This window comes from Lepisosteus oculatus, chromosome 14 (assembly GCF_040954835.1).
Source record: "Lepisosteus oculatus isolate fLepOcu1 chromosome 14, fLepOcu1.hap2, whole genome shotgun sequence".
In the NCBI taxonomy this organism is placed as follows: Eukaryota; Metazoa; Chordata; class Actinopteri; order Semionotiformes; family Lepisosteidae; genus Lepisosteus; species Lepisosteus oculatus.
Genome location: NC_090709.1, coordinates 35,821,858 through 35,845,502, shown reverse-complemented (window position 1 = coordinate 35,845,502; position 23,645 = coordinate 35,821,858). Strand labels below are relative to the sequence as shown.

Genomic DNA, 23,645 nt, shown 5'->3' with positions numbered 1-23,645 from the left:
ATAGAACCCTCTGAAAGAAAAAAGGTGGACGTGAAGAATTGATCCGAAATTCACAATGTCAGTTAGGAATCGGTCACAAAACGTGTTCAGACAGGTTTGCACAGTTTTTCTGAACGCAAATGTCATTACATGCAGCACTTGGTGCCGTCTCACTGAACGTGAGGACAAGATGATCTCGGCATTATCAGGCAAACAAGAATAAAAAGAAATGACAAGTAAAGGAACAAGTAAATGTTTATTCCTGCTGAAAAGAGAAGAAAACAACGTTTCGGCCGTGGAGCCTTCTTCAGGTCTGAGAGAGACAGGGCAGTAGGCAAAGGTAATGTAGAGAGAGGAGGAGCGAGAGGCGGGAGCAGGGAACAAACAGAGAGGCCAATCAAGAGGTGTGAAGTCAGAATGGGTGTAGAGAGGTGTGGAATGAAACTTCCAATGAATGGAGAAAATTTAGAAGAAGAGTAGTCTGTCGTTAAGAGATGGGGGAAGGTGTGATCCTAGCTGCAGGATAATTTTAATAAGTTTCGGTATGCTGCTGGAAGAGGTGTTAGTGGGGCCAGCAGGGGGTGCTCACCCTGTGGTCCATGTGGGTCCTAATGCCCCAGTATAGTGACGGGGACACTAGACCGTAAAACAGGCGCCGTCCTTCGGATGAGACGTCAAACCGAGGTCCTACTGGCTAGGACTGGCGTCCTGGCCAAATTTCCCATTGGCCCTTACCAATCATGGCCTCTTAATACCCCCTCTCTGAAATGGGTTCATCACTCTGCTCTCCTCCCCACTGAGAGCTGGTGTGTGGGGAGAGGACTGGGGCATCATCCAGGTGGGGCTGCACACTGGTGGCGGTAGTGGGATCCCCATGACCTGTAAAGAGCTCTGAGTGGAGAGTGTCCAGAAAAGAGCTATAGTAGTGTAAGGAGTTATTATTAATACCATGCAGCTTGAACCCCAGCGAGCGTGACCCTGACCTCTCTTCTCTCCCCCCGGCAGCCGAGCCCCGCTCCGCTCAGCGCCTGCTCCTGCTGCTGGTGGCTGCGGCGACAAAGACCGAGGAGGTGCTGCTCCTGGTCGGCATCTCTCAGTACCTCAGCAGCAGCAGCAGCAGCAGCAGCTCCGACCTGTAACCCCCCCCCGCCCCCGCCCCCGCCCCTGCCCCTGCCCCCCCTTTTGGATGGAGTCCGACCGTGACGGGAGAGGCCCTCGAGTCCGGCCCGATACCGATACCCATACCGGCCAGGCGGACCCGAACCCGAGCTCCGACCCGGACCACTGCCGCCTTATTGCTCTATTTGTTTCTTTATTGATTTCCTGCGTGGCTTATTTATCTAGCTATCTTATTGACGGAGTCCTGGACTTCCGATTCCTGTTGCTCTCTTGTGTGGGAATGGCAGGCGAGCCCCAGGTGTGGACGTGTTTCTGCGTCGCTCAAGCAGACTCCCACGGACACGTGAGTGAGGGGGGGGAGGGACAGTTTCTCCTCTGAAGCCGACTGAGGTCTTTGTTTGTGTTTCCCAAGTCTTTATTTCAACAGCAGAGATGCCCCCCAAAGAAATGCTTAAAAAAAAAGCTAATGTACTGAAATAAAAAAGGAAATTTGAACTTAAAAGCAGGACAGGAGGGAGTATTTCGCCACAGTAAGGCCCAGAGGACTAAGACAGACCGCCCCTTGGTCCGAAATCCCCAGACCCCACCGGATCGCTCTCCTTTCTCCGCCTGGCCGTGGCCTGGGGTTCCTCGTGAGGGAGGGAGCCCCCGGTCGCTGTATGTTCTGTGAACAGATGATTAAAAACGGAGAAGCAGCGGTTTGGTTTGTGTTTGTTCTGGGGAGGGATTGACGCTGCAGAAGAGCCGACTGAGAGTCTGCGTTGGAGCCGGTGGAAGAGAGGAGATTGTCCTCAAACTGTACTCGTCCCCAGACCGTCACGGGCTCTGGGGGGGCAGCTCAGACAAGGGGGGTGGGGGGAGGTTGGGGTCAATCTGCGCTCAGGCATCTGCGGTTAAGAGGGGGTCTGTACACAGAGATGGGTGGGAGGGGGGAACAAGCCGATGAAATCCTCAGGTCTGTTATCTACTGTCTGCTCTCCTTCTCTCTCTGGCCTGCTGTTTACCCAATCTGTCTCTCTCCTGAAGCAGTTCAGCTCGGGCCTCTGACTTCTGGTGCCTTGTCTCCCCCTGGCAGGGACTGCGCAGTACTGCAGCGCCTCATTGACTTCATAGATCCAGATGGGTGTGGACCCCAGTGTCCCGACTGCTGGTCAGTCCAGATCAGGACGCTGTGTGTGAGAGTAGGGGTGTGACCCCAGTGTCCCGACTGCTGGTCAGGGGTGCTGCTTAGTCGGGGTTCGGTCTGTACTTCCCAAATTCCCTCTTCTCAGTTGTTTGCAGGTGGGATGAAGTGGGGTCCCTGACTGTAAAGTGCTTTGGAGATCCTTTTAGATAGTTTCCAGAACCCCAAACAAGAGAGTTTGCTTATGAAAAATAATTTTAAAAGTATTGTTAAATTCCTAAGTGATTAGATATACCAGAAACGTTCATATCAGGCGGCGCCCAAGACTTCATTCTGCTCTGGTGAGTTAATCATTAACTGAACCCAGTAAATTTATCAAGGGCCACTGAGAGGACATAGTCCTGCCCTTCAGATCACCAGGAAGAGACGGAGAGAGAGAGATGGCAGAGTTTAGGAGCTTAGTGCTCAGCCCTGGTGAGTTTTTTCTTGTTCTACCTGTCAGAGTGTCGGTAAGGGAGTCACTGAGGGTCTCTTCTCTGTCACAGAGCACAGCAGCAGCTGGAGAAGTGTCTTCCTGTCTGCTGAGAGTGTGTTCTGTCTGTCAGACACACGGGGTCTGAACAAGGAGAGAGACCGGAACTGTTTTACTTTCACTTTCTCTTGTCAGCGATCAGAGATCGGTAGTGTAAACTCAAGCTGTTTGGGATTCATTAAATATTTTAATAAGGTGTTTATTTAAGGTAGAATGATTGATGTTAAACCTGACAGTGTGCTGATGGTATTGGATTCACACTGTTAGTATTCATGATGCTCAGACACGCTCGGATATGATCGTTTCCTGTTTGTTGCTCAGAGGCCATGTTTATTGTACAGTTGATAATACCAGAGAGGAATCAGTACAGATGAACAACAGAGGAATTTATTTGGCCCATAATTAGTAATTATAATTAGTTCCCCTCTCCCACCCCCCTCTGTGGAGCCTCCCACTCCTGATTTTAAGTCTTAGTGTTGCTTTGAGCCTCAGTGTTAATTCTGAGGAGCTTTGAGGTGTCAATATCTAACTGGTCTTTAATGATGACTGACTGTCACTGAGGATGTTGAATATTTTCTTTGTACGTGGTTCCCTATCTTCACCCTGTCAGTGTGGGACACTCCCTTCAGACTAAAGAGACTCATGCTAGTTCTCTTCAGTGTGCATCACAGTAGTTAGTTTCTAAGCGGTTTGAAACTATACAACACACAGATTTCCCAGCCAGGTGGCTGAGTCCCAAACATTTCTTTATGAAGTGTGACATTTTAGACTCACTACTGAAGAATCAGGACAGACTGAATGATTTTACAGTTTTTTACATGTATTTTTAAAATAAGGTGGTATAAAGGTTCATTCTGAACACAGGAGTCCCATATGTGTCTGAACTGCCATTGGACACTCAGAGTGTTAGTGGGACTCTACAGGGCCCTCCTGAAGTATTGGCGCCCTTGGTAAAGATGAGCAAGGAAGACATTGGAAAAATGTCTGTGTTGTTTATCAGATGAGAGAACATCTGGAACTCCTCAGTGAGAGTCTGGAGAGACCCAATAGTGCTATTCATCTGGGGGGACACACTGGGAGACACAACCATTGAGCAGCACATTGAGAGAGGAGGGAAGAAGCTCCAGTATCTGGTGGAGAAGTGTGGGAACAGGTATCATGTTCTCAACAACAAGAACAGGGGTGACCGCACTCAGGTCACAGAGCTGCTGGAGAAGATAGAGGACATGGTGGCAGAAATGAGTGTCTTTCCTTACATGATGGACAGAAAACTTCTGCAGAAGATAGAGAAGAGGAAGTGCAGTACTCTCTCTGTACAGCACACTGACACACAGCTCTCTCTCCTACATCACTGATCCTCTCTGTACGACACACTGACACACAGCTCTCTCTCCTACATCACTGATCCTCTCTGTACGACACACTGACACACAGCTCTCTCTCCTACATCACTGACCCTCTGTCTGTACGACACACTGACACGCAGCTCTCTCTCCTACCTCACTGACCCTCTGTCTGTACGACACACTGACACACGGCTCTCTCTCCTACATCACTGACCCTCTGTCTGTACGACACACTGACACACAGCTCTCTCTCCTACGTCACTGATCCTCTGTCTGTACGACACACTGACACACAGCTCTCTCCTACATCACTGACCCTCTGTCTGTACGACACACTGACACACGGCTCTCTCTCCTACATCACTGACCCTCTGTCTGTACGACACACTGACACACAGCTCTCTCTCTCCTACATCACTGACCCTCTGTCTGTATGACACACTGACACACAGCTCTCTCTCCTACATCACTGACCCTCTGTCTGTACGGCACACTGACACACAGCTCTCTCTCCTACCTCACTGACCCCCTGTCTGTACGACACACTGACACATGGCTCTCTCTCCTACATCACTGACCCTCTGTCTGTACGACACACTGACACACAGCTCTCTCTCCTACATCACTGACCCTCTGTCTGTACGACACACTGACACACAGCTCTCTCCTACATCACTAACCCCCTGTCTGTACGACACACTGACACACAGCTCTCTCTCCTACATCACTGACCCTCTGTCTGTACGGCACACTGACACACAGCTCTCTCTCCTACATCACTGATCCTCTCTCTGTACGACACACTGACACACAGCTCTCTCTCCTACATCACTGAGCCTCTGTCTGTACGACACACTGACACACAGCTCTCTCTCCTACATCACTGACCCTCTGTGTGTATGACACACTGTCACACAGCTCTCTCTCCTACATCACTGACCCTCTCTCTCAAGGTCCTGTAAGAATATTAGTGCGAGTCACGAGTTCACAACAGGAAGAGAGTTCGCTCGGATTCACTGACTGTCCCTTCTGATCCAGGATGATCCACACTTTCTCTAGGAGTGTGATTAGACTTCGATATGAAGTAAGTATTCTAAAATACAGGAAACACAGTGGACTCTAAACACAGTGAGCAGCATCACACCAGATCCATAACGAGCCCATTATCATGATGATGGTGTCAAAACAGCAGTCAGGTCGTCTCAGAAGATCAGACAGCTGTATTCAACAGTTTGTAGCAACTGAGATACTGAGACAGATTCACGCCTGTCACTCTGTGATGCCCAGCTCTTTCTTTCAACAGGTCCAGCAGCTGAGGAATATTCACCTGGGGCACCTGAGACTGGGGGCTCACTGTCTGGGGGAGATGAGCCTGATGAAGTTAGCAGAACCAAAGTAAGTGTTTGTACCTCCAGGAAAAGTCTTTACCTCCACACCTGTGACATCTCATCTCCCACACTGGAGAAACACCTGAGTCTTTACCTCCACACATGTGACATCTCCTCTCCCACACTGGAGACGCACCTGAGTCTTTACCTCCACACCTGTGACATCTCCTCTCCCACACTGGAGAGACACCTGTATCTTTACCTCCACACCTGTGACATCTCAATTCGTTTTCAGGTCCCAGGGAACGTGACTGAATTCACTCCTGAAATAAAATTTCAGAACAGGAAGGAAACCTACAGGTACCTGATATTTTGGTCTTTTTTGCCGTCCTTTGCTTAACAAGCAAAAATTAGATTAAAACATAGGAAGTCCTGAACATCACTAAAAGGCATATTTTGAGGCCGAAAGACCTTCAGGACAAACAGAATTCCAAAACACACTGCTCGATGTTACATACAGACCCCTTGTTTGTCTCGTTATTTTAAATGCACAGTTTCCTGTGCTCCCAGTGAGGAGCTACCAGATGTCTGTTCTGCTCACTTGCACGACAGCGGTCTAGGTAAACTCCATTTCCCACAAGGCCACTGGTCTACTTCCTGTGCCACTCCTCCCTCTGACTCGCTAAGCTGCCCGTCAATCATAATGTCATCCCGGTCCAGCCAAGTATCTTGCGGTATCTCAGCGGAAGCGTTCAGTTGCAATGGCAGTGGACTCGCAGTTTATCTGTATGAATAAAAGTCAGCAGAAGGGATTTTCACAGTCACCTCTTTTTCCAGAGACTCGCTCTCCTGCAACCTGACAGCTTCACGGAGAAATGACACTAAAATAGATACATTGCTTCAGTCTCGCCCATCACTATGGTCTCCTGTGTACTTTCACACCAGACTGAAACTTAAACACTCGGAGCACTCATATCACGTATCATTAGTCCTTAAAACAATAATGAGAGGAATTTAGTAGCTTCTTCTTAGCTAAGGAAGAGGTGTTAGTGGGGCCAGCAGGGGGGCGCTCTCACCCTGCGGTCCATGTGGGTCCTAATGCCCCAGTATAGTGACAGGGACACTGTACTGTAAACGGGCGCTATCTTTCGAATGAGACGTAAAACCGAGGTCCTGACTCTCCGTGGTCATTAAAAATCCCAGGGTGTTTCTCAAAAAGAGTAGGGGTGTAACCCCGGCATCCTGGCCAAATTTCCCATTGGCCCTTACCAATCATGGCCTCCTAATAATTCCCATGAATCTATGAATTGGCTACAGTACATCACTCTGCTCTCCTCCCCACTGAGAGCTGGTGTGTGGTGAGCATTCTGGCGCACTATGGCTGCCGTCGCATCATCCAGGTGGGGCTGCACAGTGGTGGTGGTGGAGGGGAGTCCCCATTACCTGTAAAGTGCTTTGAGTGGAGTGTCCAGAAAAGTGCTATATAAGTGTAAGCAATAATAATAATAATAATAATAATAATAGTAATAATAATAATAATAATAATAATAATAAGGATAAACATGCCAGACTGCAGTATGGAAGTGTGGAACCTCTATATTTCTGTGTCTCCAGTGTCAGTGCTGTGTCTTTGTCACAGTCCTGCCCCAGTTCTCTCTTTGTGTCACTGTACTGCAAGCGTAGAATTTCTTTATTTTGTCTCCAGTGTCAATGCCCTGATGTCTGTGGTGTCCCCTGTCTCTGTGGAGTGTTGAAAGTGTGGTGTCCTCTGTCTCTTTGCAGTGTGTTGACAGTGTGCTGTCCTATGCAGGTATCTCTGCCCGTCCGCGGGTCAGTTCTGGTGCCGTGTCACTGGGCTGGTGTTTGTGATGGCGTCGGGGGGCGAACTGGAGTATCAGACCACACACTGGGACATGGCGCTCCTGTCCCCCACTGGCCAGCATCCTGCAGGACCCCTGTTTGACATACACTGCCCCCAGGGGGCGCTGACGGAACTGCAGCTACCTCACTGCGAGATCGATGACCGTGAGTCTCAGGCGATGTTAACAGTTTCTGTATTGACAGTGAGTACAGCTTCAGCTCAGCTACAGCAGGAGACTCTACCCTCTACCACGGAGTCTGGTGACAATTTGCCCTCTGTGTAACAGTGTGCATGAAGATGAGGTTGCTTCTGGGATATGCTGGACTCATCCCTCTCTCCAGCCTCTGGAATCTGTCCCAATCCATTACTGAACCTCAATCCCAGGGCTTCATTACTGGCCCTTAATTAATCTCAGTTAAAGGCTTCATTACTTTAATTCAGTTATTCATGGCCACCGAAGGCCATGTCACATCGTTAACAGAAATAATCAGTGATCTTCAGCCCTAAGTGTCGTGTCATGTCACTAGGTTGAAAGATGAGCTGGAATGGAAGTCAATGAGGAGCAGAGCTGGCTCTTGTGAGCCTCTCCATTCCGGCAGTCCTCTACTGTGGACGTGACTGATTGTCGAATCACACTGGAGCCAACGTACTCAGGTTTAACCAAGACAAGCTCCTCCAGCATTGAGTTGATGGTCTCTGGTTTACAAACCCATCTCACTGACCCGGCACTTGAGGCCTAACTGGCAAATACTAACCAAGTCGGAACCGAAGGTGGTCCAACTCCACAATGGTGCTGCACCCACTGCTCTGAGCCCAAAGTCTTATAGCTGAGAGGGATGGGTCCTTGGAACAAACAGGGAACAGCTGGGGTGGAGTCTAGGGGTGTAACTGAATCGTTGGGCTCTCCTACTGGACTGGAAGCTGTGAAGATGTGAGTAGTCTTACAACAAACAGCCAAAGGAATCATGACTCACTCAGTGTCTTCCTGCAGGCAGGAGTGACTTCCTGTCGGTGGCCCATGTGAGCTGTGGTAATCTTGAGGTGCTGTCGCCCCTGGAGGTGACACAGACCCATGTGAGCGTGTCCATCGCCGGCCTGTCCCTGTGGGGCCTCGTGAAGAGCGTGTTCAGATTCAATGTCAAGGGACAGGTGCTGCTGTTCCTGCGGCCGGGGGATGGCATGGACCTGCTGCCCAAGTTGAATGTGTTTGTGCTCCCTGAGAACGTACTTCTCAGCCAGGTACAGGGGACTTCCTGTCTCTCTGTCTGTCTACCTCCCCAACACTTCCCGTCTCTCTGCCTGTCTACCTCTCCAGCACTTCTTGTCTCTATTTGTCTTTCTCTCCCAACACTTCCCGTCTCTATGCCTGTCTACCTCTCCAGCACTTCCTGTCTCTCTGTCTGTCTCTCCAGCACTTCCTGTCTCTGTCCGTCTGTTTCTCCAGCACGACGTCGTGGCATGTTTCTGTTCCCCCATTCCAAGCAGTGTCACCCTGTCCTCTCCTCTCCTCCACAGGTCACCGAGCAGCAGGACTGCAGCAGCACCCTCATTCAGACGAGCTCAACCTGTAAACTGACACCGAAAGCGACGTACAGAGTGTCCAGCAGCAGCAAGAAGACTGAGATAATCCAGCCTGAGGTAATGGTTCGCCTGTGACACAGACGGAGATCACTGGCCTTTATGACCCAAACTGTTGAGAGAGCATGAGGGAGAGACTGAAAGATCTAGAGAGAGAGAAGCAGGAAAGACTCGGGTCATGAAAGGGTGATCTGAGTATCATCAGTATCATCAAAACAATGAAACAGGTGGACCCATCCAGCAGATACACAGAGAAAGGAAGGGGCCCGAGTTCTGAAACGTGAAGAACACCGGGGGGGAGAAGGCCAGAGCCTCACCAGGACACTTGGAAAGAGCAGTTCAAGGGTCAAGAAGAGAACCAGCCAAGAGCAGCACCTGAAATACCCAGGACAGGAAGAGGATGTGGCCAGTCATGTCAGAGGTCAAGGAGAATTGGGATAGTGGAGAGAGAAGCAGAAAGCAGAGTCACAGAGTCTGTAGAGGGAGTCCAGCTGACTTCATGCTCAAAAAGGATTTGCCTGTGTGACAGACTGCTAGCTCTTTAACACAGCGTTACTGTTGTTCTTCCAGTCCGAGTGCTTTTACTGGAGTTATGGCCCGAATTTCCACCCCACATTCGAGGTGTTCCTGGCCCACGGTGCGATGAGACTGGACCTGGTGTTGCTGAAATGCGCCACAAAGGATGGAGAAAAGAGGGTGTGGAGCCGGATTGTGCAGCTGCCAGGTAACAGATCTACTGAGAACATGGTGGGTTAGAGGTCAGTATGGCCTGCTAGTGAGTGTGACAATCATGCCAGGCAATAGCTGACTTGAGATGCATCTTGTGTGTCCTGTGGGTGCTGTGCTGGTCAGGGTGAACATGGCTCTGTCTCTTTCTCTCTCTGCAGTCCCTGCTGTTGAGACCAGGACCCCAAATACTTCTGCCCCTCAGAGTGAGTCCCTCTGTCCTCTTTGAGTATCTAGAGCTGGTTCCTCAGCCCTTGTGTAGGAGCAGCCAGTAGAAGGGTGTCTGTGTTTGTTTCAGGAATCACCAGCAGCGAAGGGTGGGAAGGAGCCTTGAATAAAGTGATCGAGGAGCTGGAAGCAGACGAGTACAAGAAGCTGAAGAACATTCTGCACCAGGAGGGGATGCCCCGGGGTGTACTGGGAGACACCGAGAAGCAGGACCTGGCCCACAGGATCGTCTCCCACTTCGGAACGGAGGTGTCTGTTCATGTCATTCAGGAAGCCATGGCCAGCATTCCTCGGAACGACCCAGTGATACAAGGATTACTGAAGCCCTTTGTGGAGCAGATGAGATAGAGAAGGAGCGTAAGGACACCCTGTAGGACTACAGTGTTTCACCATGAGGGAGTCACTCCTGAGCGACACACAGTCGTCCTCTCTCGGCTCACAGCAACGCCCCTGAGCCACACAGAGAGCGTGAGGAAGGTGAAGTGGAAATCTAATAAGTAAATTGATTCTTAAAAATGTAGAGAGCTTTGAAAAAAATATATTGGTGCTTTTAGATAATATATTTCAAGGATGTAACTGCTGTGCTACAGTACGTGCAGAATTTTAGAAAACAGTTCGTCAACAAAGTACACTGTTTAGGTTAGTTTAGAAGACAATGTACCAAAACAATATATGCTGTCTGGGTCATTAGAATTAGCTGAAAGTAACTGATAAGCTTTGAATAACAAATCTAGTTTTTCTTCTCTCGCTCTATGATGTAATCTGTTTTCTCTTAGAGAAAGGGGAAGTTTTAGAAGGGACCAAGTGCTGAACTTTTTTACAGCGCAACGTCTTATAAAAACCCTGTACTGCTTGTAACAAATTGAGTCTCTGGTTGCACTTTGCAGGGCTCCCAATATTGCAATATTGAAATAAAGACCTTACTCAGGTGAGAACTCTCTCTTGTGGCTTCCTTGATAGTTATATTTCCATGACAAAGGTCACACAGGCTCTTCTGAGCCTGCACTGATCCAGCCCATGAACACAGCAGAGCTGCCACTCTGTAGCCTGATGCCCTCAGAGCTCGGAGCTCAGCAAGGCTGGGAGACTGTAAGGAAACCAGGACGCTGCTGCTGTGTGTGGAGGTTGTGGACCAGCAGGTGGCGCTGTTCCCTCTGGAGCTCTGTGACACTGTGCTGTTGGAGGTGCTGCACTTCAGATGAAACTTCTGTAGCACCAAGGCGTATCATAAACATTTACCAATAATCTCTGCCCTTGAGTGAACAACAGTCCAGCTCTGCTGAGTCCAGCCCCTGGGAGTGTGTCCAAGGTGAGTTTCTCTGATGAGCATCAGGTCCTGACCCATAACACAAACCAGGGGTCCATTTTGACATCTCCCATGACAGGAAATACTCATGTGGACCCAAGCTGGTGGGGTGACGGGTCTCCTCTGGAGTTGAGCTATAGCTGGGGGTAACCGATCAAACATCTGAAAGACGAACAGCCAATGAGAAGCCTGAAGAGCTACACCTGATGATGTCGCAGCCAATCAGCAGATGTGATCACTGGATTTGAAAAGGTACCGAACCTCCGCAGGATGGAGGAGGAGATCCAGACACGAGAGGAGAAGATCAGAGCTCTGGAGGAGAGGCTGAGGGAGGAGAGGGATGAGGGGAGGAGGAGAGAGCTGGAGGAGGAGCTGAGGAGAGAGAGAGGGGAGAGAGAGGCTGCAGAGAGAGATGGAGGGAGTGAGAGAGGAGCAGGAGAGGGAGAGGAGAGAGAGGAGACACACAGGAGGGAGATGGAGGAGCTCAGGCAGCACTATGAGGAAAAGGCCAGAGAGGAGGCAGAGAGACACGGAGAGACTCTCCAGCAGGTCAGTGTGTCGACAACACAGTTCACTCCAGCAGGACAGGAGCACAGTTCACTGCAGGAGGGAGATCGAGGAGCTGAGAGAGGCAGTAGAGTGACACAAAGGGACAGTAGAGAGACTCAATTCAGTTGTAGACAGATACAGTAAAGTAGTTTGGTATTTCAGTCCCCCGAAGCAGAAGAGACATACAAGAGATACAGGAGTGTGAATGAGAAGCTGAAGCAGCACAAGAGAGAAAGGCCACAGAAGATGATTGAGAGAAGGTGTTGCTCACTTAAAACATTCTCTAATCATATGAATGTATATCTTACGGATGTATTTAACCTAAATGAAATGAATTATGTTTAAAGAGAACAATAACAGCAGCTTTGCTCCATCCCAGCTTGTATCCAATCACAGCAGCCTCCCATCTGAAGCCCCTCCTTCTTCCCTCATCCCACTTCCTGTTCCTGTGGAGACTCCAACATGGTGGAGATGGTATCTTATCTCAATACTTCTCTTGAAGAAGGCTCCTTTTGCCAGCATTATTGTGTAATGACATGTGATTGTTGAGTTGCCAAGTGCCTTGAACGTTTACAGATGAAGGTTTTTCTATTAACTTTAGTCAACTGAATTCCAGCTTTATCATCCTCTGTTGGGAGATGAACATTACCAAGAAAAGGGACAGTACAATAGTGTTACTTTATGTGCTGCATTGAACTGTTGAGATTTAATGTATATATACAGTAATTGGAAGAAACTATTGAGATGTTTCACTGTGTATCAAACAGTATTTGTGTATAAAGATCTTTCTCCTGTTTTTATACCTTATCAGTTTAATGGACCAATATTCTTAAGAGACTCATCAGAGAGGCTGGACTCCAGTGTCAGGGGCAGTGGGCACTGGGCTACACTGGGCACTATCAGACCAGCTCAGGGCTGTTAACCCCAGCAGTCTGTAAAGCCTGATAGAGACTCATCAGAGAAGCTGGGCTCCAGAGTCAGGGGCAGTGAGACTCTACACTGGGCACTATCAGGTGATACAGACCAGCTCAGTGCTGTTAACCCCTGTTCTTCTGTCCTTGTGCTTATCTGACCAGTCCAGACTGGGCTCATAATCATTATACACACTACACACAGGTTATACATTATTTTTGGATATATTTCTATTCAAACAATCTTGTATTTCTACCCAACTGTGGACATTTTACTGGAGTGATTACAGTGAACTACCAGGCTCATATAACTGCTGTGGGACTGGAGTACCATATAAGGTAATGTAACGCATACGGCCGCCAGCCACTGTGTAAGAGCCGGCTTAACAGAGCAGGTGACGTCTCCGCCCTTCCCTGTGATAGCAGGACCACAGCCACTGGGCTGGGGAGACATCTCTCTTTGGCTCAACAAGCTGGGTCCTTGGTGAGTGACGCTGGAGTCCTGGGTTTGAGCCCCCGACGGTGTGGGGCTGACCTGATGTGCCAAGGGTGCCTGCCTGAACCCCATAGTGTTACGGTATTAATAAATATTTATATATAAACTACAGGCTCAAAGAAGCTTTGAGAAGCTGGAAGTGACATGAGAAAACAGTTCACAATAATGAAGTTCACTCACATTTAATACAGTCTCGATTTCATAAAAGAACAAGTAATAGGTTTGTTTCAGGCTGAAAGAAGAAAGAAAGAAAACACTTTTCGGCCTTCTTCACACCTGAAACCTGTTACTTGTTTTATCTTGTATACAGTATATATATATATTATTTATTGTTGTCATTCAGTAAAGTGCTTTGAGAAATCCACTTTTTAAGGTGCTATATAAAATAAAATAAAGTAGATTATTATAATAATAAAACTCACAGAAACACGACCCGGCCCTTTCATGTCAGCTCTTGCACACCCGTGTGCTTCTGCACCGACAGCTGTCTCCTGTCCTCAGCTCGACCCGCAGACCCACACGAACTGGACCTGTCGAACCTGCTGTCGGGCTGAAGCGGAATGAATCCGGATCGTCAGCGGCCCCGTGGTCATGGAAACCGGACCGACCGAACTGCCCGCGACTGCCCTCCCCTGCTGGTCTAATAATAATAATAATAATAATAATAATAATAATAATAATAATAATAATAATAATAATAATAATAATAATGATGATGATGATAATAATAATAATAATGATGACGACGCCGGCCGTCTCTCTCACCCATGTCCACCGGTCCGGGGGAGTTGGAGTCTCTGAGAGACGGTCTTTCACTCCGAGTCTCTCCGGGAGCGGGCCCGTCTGTGTCCACCCTCCTGTCGACAGCAGGCCGCTCTTTCCCCTCAGGAGAGGAGGAGCTGGAAGAGGAAGATGATGCAGGTTCACGGCTTGGAGTTGGTTTTATTTTTATTTTATTTGTTTTTTAATGGCGCGCTCGTTAAGAATCGAACAGCCGGCGCGCGCCGGTCCGCCGAAGCAGCGAGATCATTCAAATGTATAATTATTATTATTATTATAATTACTATTATTATTATTATAACATTTGGATCTGGAAGTCACACTCTTCACACTGTATCTCTCCGCTTCTCACCTCAGCGTCAGACTCAGTGTTTCCTCTTAGTTTTCATCACACGCTCTTCGGCGCTTATCAAGTACATCTCTATATGTGCTTCAGTAACACTGATTCATGACTCGGTGATTTACCACCACGTACAGGACAATTTGGGAAGATGCTTCCCAGTAAGAATGTTCTCTGCTGTAGGTCTTAATGGGACAGTTTCTAAAACTCCTCAGGACCGGAGGACACGGGTGAGAGAGACGTATAGCATTATTATTATTATTATTATTATTATTATTATTATTATTATTATTATTATTACTATTACCCGTACAGAAGCACTCTATCTAGAAGCACTATCTCTCTGTCCTGTGTCCTAACAAACCCCACTAATCCCCCGTGTGGGAAAGAGGACCCGCTCGTCCCTCCTGTCCTGTCCCGGTGTCGCCGTCACTGGGACTGGAGCAGCCGGAGAGGAGACGCACTTCCAGAACTTTCCTTCCCGCTCGGCTCTTCCCCTCCTGAGGAAAGAGCATCTTCCCACACAAACAGCCCGTTTCTCTCGGAGACGCCCGCAGCACAGGGGGCCTTTTCCCAGGACACCAGGACTCCCCTCGTCTGCGGAAACACCCGGGAAGAGCCTCCCAGCCCACAGGAGGGGAGTCCCAGTCCTTCCCGGGATTTCCAGGACAGGAGCGGCTCCTCAGCTGGGAATAAAACCGCCCCGAGAGGAGCTCGAGCGCTCGGGCTCGGAGCGTCGCTTAGCAACCGGCGCCGCAGCGGCACCCGGAGGACGAGCCGGAAGCGGGTTTTGGCGCCAGTTCTGCTCCTTGATGATCGTCTCAGGAGAAGAAAGTCGATAGAAAAACATAAAAGTCCATTTCTCTCCCTCCTCTGTGGAAGCCGTGTCCGCCAGGTAGTGGAAAGAAAAAAAAACGCGCCGCGGTTTCTCGCCGTTTCGGCTTTAGATCTCGAAATTATGACTTTTCTGACTCGGAATTGCGAGATATAAAGTTCCAATGACCAGAAATAAAGTCGTGATTCTGAGATTGTAAGTCGCCGTTGCGGGATATAAAGTCCCAATGACCAGAAATAAAGTCGTGATTCTGAGATTGTAAGTCGCAGTTGCGAGATATAAAGCCCCAGTTGCCGGACGAGCCGGCAGCGGGTCTGGGCGCCGTAATGAACCGACGTCTTTCATCATCACGTCGGTTTTCCAGCGGCGCTTCAACGTCCTTCTGCACAAGCGAGCGGTGTGTTTCTGCAGCTGCACTCCGGCTGAAGGAGGTGAAAACGCGCTTCTCTTCCAGAAAGGTCTGTGTGTCCGAGCGATCGGCCGGCCACTTTCCCACCGCGGAGTCCCGGTCAGCGACACTGTGCTCTTATACCGGGTGGGACACCGCCAGACCACAGCTGGATACAAACTCACTGTTCCACTGTTACAATTATATACATATATTCTGTTACATACAAATATACAATGTCAGAATTATATCCAAAAAGTATTCATGACATTTATATATATACACAAAGAATAGCAAAATACAAACATGATCAAAATAGAACATTATTTAAAATGAGTTTTCTTCACATGGGACACTAAGGGCTGGTTTTCAGTGAGTCGGATCTCTTACGAGGAAGAGATCAGTGTTTCAGTGGAGAGTCCTCACTCTGTGTCCAGGAAGTATCCGGTCTTCCTCTCCCGCTGGGAAAGACTGTGTGGATCAGTGACTGACCTGCGGCAGTGTCTCTGTGTCTCTCTGTCACTCGGATAACACTGCCTGAGCTCCTCCTCTCCCTCTCCTGCTCCTGTCTCAGCTCCTCAATCTCCTGTCTGTTTCCCTCTCCTGTCTGTGGGCTGTGTGTGTCGATGGGTTGTGTCTGTGGGCTGTGTGTGTCTGCTCATTGTGTCTGTGGGCTGTGTGTGTTCTCTATGTGTCTGAGGGTTATGTATTCTTGAGTGCCTTCAGGTTGTGTGTGAGACTACGTTGTGACTACTGTGTGTGCCCTTGTGTGTCTACGGGCTGTGTGTGCTCTTGTGTGTCTGCAGGCTGCGTGCGCTCTTGTGTGTCTGCGGGCTGCGTGTGCTCTTGTGTGTCTGCGGGCTGTGTACGCTCTTGTGTGTGAGTCTGTGCTGCTCTGGTTTCTCCTCCCAGTAAAGCTCCTACTGCAGCTCCTATCACTGTTCCTGCTGCTGCTCCTGTTGGGCTCCTCAGGGCTCCTGCTAGGGCCCCTATTGCTGCTCCCAGCGGCACCAGTCTCAGCTCAGAGGGGCGGGGCTGGAGTCCGGGTTCGACTGCAGGGTCTCCTTCACTCACTGCAACAGGAGGAGAGACAGGAAGGGAGGTCACAAGTGACACATTTACTACTCACTACCAAACAAGCTTGAGATCAACGATGATGAATCTCATTTCTTTATCCAGCTGATTTCTGCAAGATATAAAATTTCAACAGTACAGCAGAGCAGTCTGTACAAGACACCCACCACTCTGGGTAAAACAGAACTTCAACACTGTTCTCCTGGTACAGCATCCTCACACCTACTGTCCTCCAACATGACTGGACCAGCTGTCCTCCTGGTGTAACAGGACCGGACCTGAACCTCTGGACCAGCTGTCCTCCTGGTCTAACAGGACCAGACATGAACCACAGCTATAAGTAAAATTAGTCATTTTTGATTTGTACAAAATTAAATTAAATGTGATATATATTTTGATGTGTACTATTGACATGTGATTTTCAGATCAAAGGGTTAAATTTGAGCAAAAGCACAGAATTTCAGCATCTGTCTGTGGAAATGATTTTCTAGACACGATTAGTCATGTTACAACAGTGTCGTCTGTTGTGTTCAACCCCCAGTGTCAGGTGAACAGAGTTTATCGTGCAAACAGGCGACTAATTACTCAGGTGTTTGTTGTACTAACTGTGAAAACGAGAGCTGTCAGACTGCAGCCTTGGTTCCAGTCTTGAGTGTTTGGGTCTGGCTGTTGAGATCATATCAGGGGTCTGGGGGCGTCGAGGAGTCGCAGACTAAAAGTCGTGTAAGAGACGTGTGACCAAGTAACTCTGATTCACTTCACTGCTGCTGACCTGAAACTGGGGGGACTGAACACAGAAAGTCTTGTCTGACAAAGTTTAACTGTGGAAATGCCGGCCGTCTGTGCTAGAGACTCATATTTAATATGCAATCATATTCTGTACTTTTGTGTCTAAAACAAATTCCAACAGTACTCAGCAAAAAGCACATATCAGCCCTCATGGTCCCAATACTAAACTGATTCACTCCTGAGTCAGGAAAAAGATCTGGAGCCTTGTGAGCAGATCTGTCTCTCTGGAAGTTGCCCCGCAGAATTTACCCCACCCTGACTGGGCATCCACCACTGCTGGGGTACTTACTCTGACCCGGGTTCAGGCTCTGAGGCTGGGAGGACTCCTGCAGCTCCTTCACTCTCCTCTGCAGCTCCCCTTCCCACCTCTCCTGGATCTCCGCCTCCTTTCTCTGCAGCCTCCTGTCGTACTCCTCTCTCAGCCCTTCCTCCCACTGCCTCCTCAGCTCCTCCTTCCTGCTCCTCTCCTCCTGCGCCTCTCGCTGCTGCTCCCTGTATCTCTCCTCCAGCTCCTGCTCTTTCTGATGGTGCTCCCTCTCCAACTGCTGCCTCAGCTCCTCCGCCCTCCTCCTCTGCTCGTCCTCCAGTTCCTGCCTCAGCTCTGCCTCCCTCTGCTGATGCCTCAGTTTCAGCTCCTCCGTCTGCCTCTGCAGCTCCTGCCTGCCCTGCTCTCTCATCCTCTCCTCGTGGAGTCTGAGCTCTGCCAGTCTGCTCTGCTCCTCCAGTGAGTATCTCTGCTCCAGCTCCTCCACTCTCCTGAGCTCCTCAGCCCTCCTCAGCTCCAGCTCCTGCTCCCTCTGCCTGCGATCCTCCTCCAGCTGCCTCCTCAGCTCCTCCTCTCTCTTCCTCTGCTCCTCCTCCTGCTCCTTCCTCTTCTCCTCCATCTCCCTCTGGTGCTGCTGCTCCAGCTCCTGAACTCTCCCCTGCAGTCTCTCTTCATACAGCTGCTTGATCTCGTCCACTTTCCTCCACAGCTCTGCTTCACACCTCTGCTGGGCCTCCCCGCGGTCTTGGCCTCTGTGCTGCTGCCTCAGCTCCTCTATCTTCCTCTCCTGCTCTTCTTCAAGCTGCCTCTTCACGGCCTCCATCCTCTCCCTCAGTCTCTCTGCACACTGGGTCCTGGTCTCCTCCACCTTCCTCAGCTGCTCCTCAGTGAGTTTCAGGATGGTCTCCTGCACCCTCCTGTGCTGCTCCTGGTATCTGAGCTCCATCTGCTCAGCTCTGCTACGCTGCTCCTCCTCGTACCTGCGCAGGAGCTCCTGGTGCTGCGTCCTGTAGCGGAGCTTGATCTCCTCCGTCTTCTCACACTGCTCCTGCTCCAGCCTCTGGCTCTGCTCCTGGTACTGCAGCTGCAGCTCCTGCTCCTTCCTGCGCAGTGTCTCCTCCTGCTCTCTCCTGAGAGCCTCCAGCTGCCTGCGCTGCTCCTCTCCCTGCCTGCGTCTCAGCTCCTCCAGCTGACGCCTCTGCTGCTCCTCGTGCTCCTCCTTCAGCTGCTCCGCTCTCCTCCTCTGCTCTTCCTCACTCCTGCGTCTCAGCTCCTCCGTCTTCTGACGCAGTTCTGCCTCGTACTCCTCTCTCAGCTCCTGCACTTTCTTCAGAAACTCCTCCCTCTCCTTCCTGCCCTCCTCCTCCTCCCTGTATCTGTTCTCTCTTTCTCTCAGCCTCTCCTCTGCATCCTGGTCCACAAAGAAGCCCAGACTGTTTCCTGCCACCATGTCCTCGATCTTCTCCAGCAGCTGTGTGACCTGGGTGCGGTCGCCCGTGTCCATATTGTTGAGAACATGATACCTGTTCCCACAGCTCTCTAAGAGCTGCTGCAGGTCTCTCCCCTGTGTGTCAATGTACTGCTCCACTGTCTCCTGTCCCAGACTGTCCCCGTGGGTGAAGAGGACGACAGTGTGATTCAGGACAGTCTCCCCAAACACCTCGGTCACGGTCAGCAGGGCTGCCTTCTCCTCATCCGTGAAGCGTCTGGCCCGCAGCACCAGCAGGAAAGCGTGGGGTCCTGGGGAGGACAGCAGCAGGCACCTCCGGACCTCCAGACACACGTCTCTCTGGCGCCCCCTGCTGTCCAGGAGGTCTGGCGTGTCGATGACAGAGAGCTGCCTCCCAGCAGCCTCCCCCCTGCGTCTCTCGCAGGTCTGGGTGACCGCGGGCAGGCTGGGCCGGGACGGGAACTGTGTGCTGCCCAGGAGGGTGTTTCCTGCTGAGCTCTTCCCAGCACCAGTCCTGCCCAGCAGCACCAGTCTCAGCTCAGAGGGACAGGGCTGGAGTCTGGGTTCGACTTCACTCACTGCAACAGGAGGAGAGACAGGAGCATCAGGGAGGTTAGACATGAGAGGAGACCAACCTCTCCACAGGTAAAAGGAGTACAATTTGCTCAGGTTACAAACGTAACTTAAAAGTCATAATAATAATAATAATAATAATAATAATAATTGCTTACACTTCTATAGCGCTTTTCTGGACACTCCACTCAAAGTGCTTTACAGGTGCTGGGGATCCCACTACCACCACCAGTGTGCAGCCCCACCTTGATGACACTCCAGTCCTCTCCCCACACACCAGCTCTCAGTGGGGAGGAGAGCAGAGGGATGAAGCCAGTTCAGAGAGGGGGGTTATTAGGAGGCCATGATGGGTAAAAACCAGGGGGGTAAAGGGGAGAGTCAGGACCTCGGTTTGACGTCTCATCCGAAGGACGGCGCTTGTTTACAGTCCAGTGCCCCCGTAACTATACTGGGGCATCAGGACCCACACAGAGCGCAGGGTGAGAGCGCCCCCTGCTGGCCCCACTCACACCTCTCCCAGCAGCAGCCTCAGTGTTTTCCCAGGAGTCTCCCCTCCAGGTACTGGCCAGGCTCACCCCTGCTGGGCTCCAGTGGGGGCTGCCAGCTGGGAGTTGCAGGGTGATAGGGCTGCTGGCCATTATGAAAGAAATTTACATCTGGGAATTATTCTTGGGCATCATACCCAGAGTCGGCACAAGTACATCCTCCACCCTGACTCTGAACATCAGTGTTCCCCAGCGCTGCAAACTCAGCCCTCTCCTCTGCTCCCTGTTCACCCACGACTGCGTCTCCAGGAACAAGACAAACTCCATCATCACGTTTGCGGACGATACAACGATCATCAGCTTGATCACGAACGGTGATGAGTCCGCCTACAGGGAGGAGGTAGAAACGCTGACAGCATGGTGTCAGGACAGCAGCCTCTCTCTGAACACCAGCAGAACTAAGGAGCTGATGGTGGACCACAGGAACAGACCAGGCACCCATTCACATCAGTGGGTCCGCAGTGGTCCAGATTCTCAAATTCCTAGGTGTCAACATCACAGGCGACCTGACCTGGACCCACCACACCAACCCCGTAGACAAGACAGCGCATGTTCTCTCTCCCCAGACTGAAGAAGTTCAGCCTGCCTTCACACATCCTGACCAGCTTCTACAGCTGCACCACTGAGAGCATCCTAACTGGCTGCACCACTGCCTGGTGTGGTAACTGCTCCGCCCACGAGCTCAGGGTCCTCCAGAGGGTGGTGACACTGGCTCAGAACACTACCGGCTGCGATACTGAACACAGAGGATATCTACTGTGTTAATGCCTCAAGAAGGCCAGGTCCATCCTCGGGGACCCCAGTCACCCTAAACACAACTTGCTCTCTCTACTACCATCTGGAAAACGGTACTGTAGTATCAGACCAAGACCACCAGGTGTCAGAACAGCTTCTTCCCCCAGGCAGTAAGACTGCTGAACAGCCAACCACAGCAGACACCTGCAGTTACCTCCTTGAACTGACAGGGGGCACTGGCACTCTCAGGACACCTACGAAGAGCACTAAATACCTCCTTCCCTGTACCCTACTACTGTCAGGACACCTACATACCTCCTACCCTGTACCCTACTACTGTCAGGACACCTAAATACCTCCTACTCTGTACCCTACTCAGTCTGATGAGCAGTAAGATCAGTGACTCGGTAATACAGCATCAATCACACTCACTGTGGGGAGGTTCAAGTTCTTTACTGTTCCTCCTCTTGACAGGCAGTCTGGGCTCTTCTGTCTCTTTCTCCAGCTCCTCTTCCTCCAGTGTCTTTCTCATCTTCTCCTTCAGCTCCTCATCTCTCCTGCTCCACACCTCCTCAAACCTCTGTCTGAGCTCCTCTTCTCTATCTCTCTCCCTTCTTTCATACTTCTGTCTCGGCTCCTTTGTCTCTCTCTGTCTCTCCTCCAACCTCTGTCTCAGCTCCTCCATCTCTCTCTGTCTCTCCTCCTCCATCTCTCTCTGTCTCTCCTCCAACCTCTGTCTCAGCTCCTCCGTCTCTCTCTGTCTCTCCTCCTCCCTCTGTCTCAGCTCCTCTGTCTCTCTCTGTCTCTCCTTCTCCCTCTGTCTCGGCTCCTCTATCTCTCGTTCAGTGTTTATTTCTTTAATGTCAGTGGTGAAGTACAGCCCATAGTTTCCTGCCAGCATGTCCTCTATCTTCTCCAGCAGCTCTGTGACCTGAGTGCGGTCACCCCTGTTCTTGTTGTTGAGAACATGATACCTGTTCCCACACTTCTCCACCAGACACTGGAGCTCCTCTCCTGCTCTCTCAATGTGCTGCTCAATGGTTGTGTGTGTCAGTCTGTCCCCCCAGGTGAACAGCACTATTGTGTGGCTCCACACTCTCTCACTGAGAAGCTCCAGATGTTCCTTCACTGATCTCCAGTCTGTGAATAAGGAGTGCAGATTAATCATCAGGAGGAGAGTGTGGGGTCCTGGGGGACACAGAGACACACTGCGCACAACCTCCTGTCTGATCTGCTGTGGAACATAATCATCATCATCATAATTCCATACTTTCCACCCTGGAGTGTCGACCACAGTGATCTTCCTCCCAGCTACTTCACCCTGTCTCTTCTCACACTCCTTAGTTTCTCTCCAAGTGTCAAACTCCTCTCTGCCCAGGATGGTGTTTCCTGCTGAGCTCTTCCCAGACCGTCTCTCCCCCAGCAACACGATCCTGATCTCTGAGAGACGCTGTGGTTCCTCATGGGAATCAGCCTGTCCCTCCCCTGTCAGAGAGAAAGATCACAGATTATTTACATTATAAAGTTCTCATCACAGATACCTTCACCACTCATCACATTTAAAATTTAAGATAAAACTTTTCTATATCTTTTCTCTTGTCCGTGCCCTATGAGAGAGGAAAATCACAGATTGAGATTATTTTTCTGTGTATTCTCTGTGGTATACAAACATATTCTGTTAATGTTAATCAAACTGTATTCTTACAACATTCTTATTCTGTATTCTTAGATATTCTTAGATAGTGAACCATAAATATATACAAAATATTCAACATCCTCAGTGACAGTCAGTCATCATTAAAGATCAGTTAGATATTGACACCTCAGAGTTCCTCAAAATTAACACTGAAACTCAAAGGAAGACTAAGATTTAAAATCAGGAGTTGGAGGCTATACTATACACAGAGGGGGGCAGGAGGGGGGAACGAGCCGATACACTGGTACGCGCTGTACGAGAACCTGGAATCACTACTAATTATGGGCCAAATAAATTCCTCTGTTGTTCATCTGTACTGATTCCTCTCTGGTATTATCAGCTGTACAATAAACATGGCCTCTGAGCAACAAACAGGAAACGATCAAATCTGAGCGTGTCTGAGCATCATGAATACTAACAGTGTGAATCCAATACCATCAGCACACAGTCAGGTTTTACATCAATCATTTTACCTTAAATAAACACCTTATTAAAATATTTAGTACATTCCAAACAGCTTAAGTTTTACAACACCGATCTCTGATCGCTGTCAGTTGAAAATGAAAGTAAAATCAGTTCCTGTTTCTCTCTTCTAGTTCAGACCCTGTGTGTCTGACAGACAGAACACACTCTCAGCAGACAGGAAGACACTTCTCCAGCTGCTGCTGTGCTCTGTGACAGAGAAGAGACCCTCAGTGACTCCCTTACCGACACTCTGACAGGCAGAACAAGAGAAAACTCACCAGGGCTGAGCGCTGAGCTCCTACACGCTGCCATCTCTCTCTCTCTCCTTCTCTTCCTGCTGATGTGAGGTGGCGGGTTTCCTGTCCTCGCTGTGACGCTGCTCTGGCGCCACCTCGTGGATTCATAAAGTTAATCACCACCTGAACAGGTTAATCGGTAAGAGCAAAATAAAACACCAGAATACCCAGATCAACTCTTACCAGCATCCTTGGGACACTGGGGTCACACCCCTACTCTCTCACAAAGCGTCCTGGATCTGTACTGACCAGCAGTCGGGACACTGTACTGACCAGCAGTCGGGACACCCGTCTGGATCTATGAAGTCAATGAGGCGCCGCAGTACTGCACT

At 50.0% G+C, this 23,645-nt stretch overlaps 2 protein-coding genes across 2 annotated transcripts; one reads left to right on the top strand and one right to left on the bottom strand.

The window, feature by feature from the left end:
- The first annotated feature begins 2,627 nt into the window (after positions 1-2,627).
- LOC138243457 (NACHT, LRR and PYD domains-containing protein 1b allele 2-like) lies at positions 2,628-10,745 on the top strand. The gene is made up of 9 exons (XM_069199088.1): positions 2,628-2,695; positions 5,403-5,494; positions 5,723-5,787; positions 7,238-7,452; positions 8,280-8,527; positions 8,804-8,926; positions 9,437-9,590; positions 9,754-9,798; positions 9,891-10,745. Exons 1-9 carry the CDS (start codon positions 2,662-2,664, stop codon positions 10,166-10,168), a joined length of 1,254 nt encoding a protein of 417 aa, XP_069055189.1. The 5' UTR covers positions 2,628-2,661; the 3' UTR covers positions 10,169-10,745.
- A 5,037-nt stretch (positions 10,746-15,782) lies between these two features.
- LOC138243448 (trichohyalin-like) lies at positions 15,783-23,399 on the bottom strand. The gene is made up of 4 exons (XM_069199070.1): positions 23,296-23,399; positions 21,289-22,341; positions 17,578-19,581; positions 15,783-16,498 (listed from the first exon to the last, which is right to left on the bottom strand). The coding sequence occupies exons 1-4, from the start codon at positions 23,327-23,329 to the stop codon at positions 16,176-16,178; spliced, it is 3,414 nt and encodes a 1,137-aa protein (XP_069055171.1). The 5' UTR covers positions 23,330-23,399; the 3' UTR covers positions 15,783-16,175.
- Between the last annotated feature and the right edge of the window lie 246 nt (positions 23,400-23,645).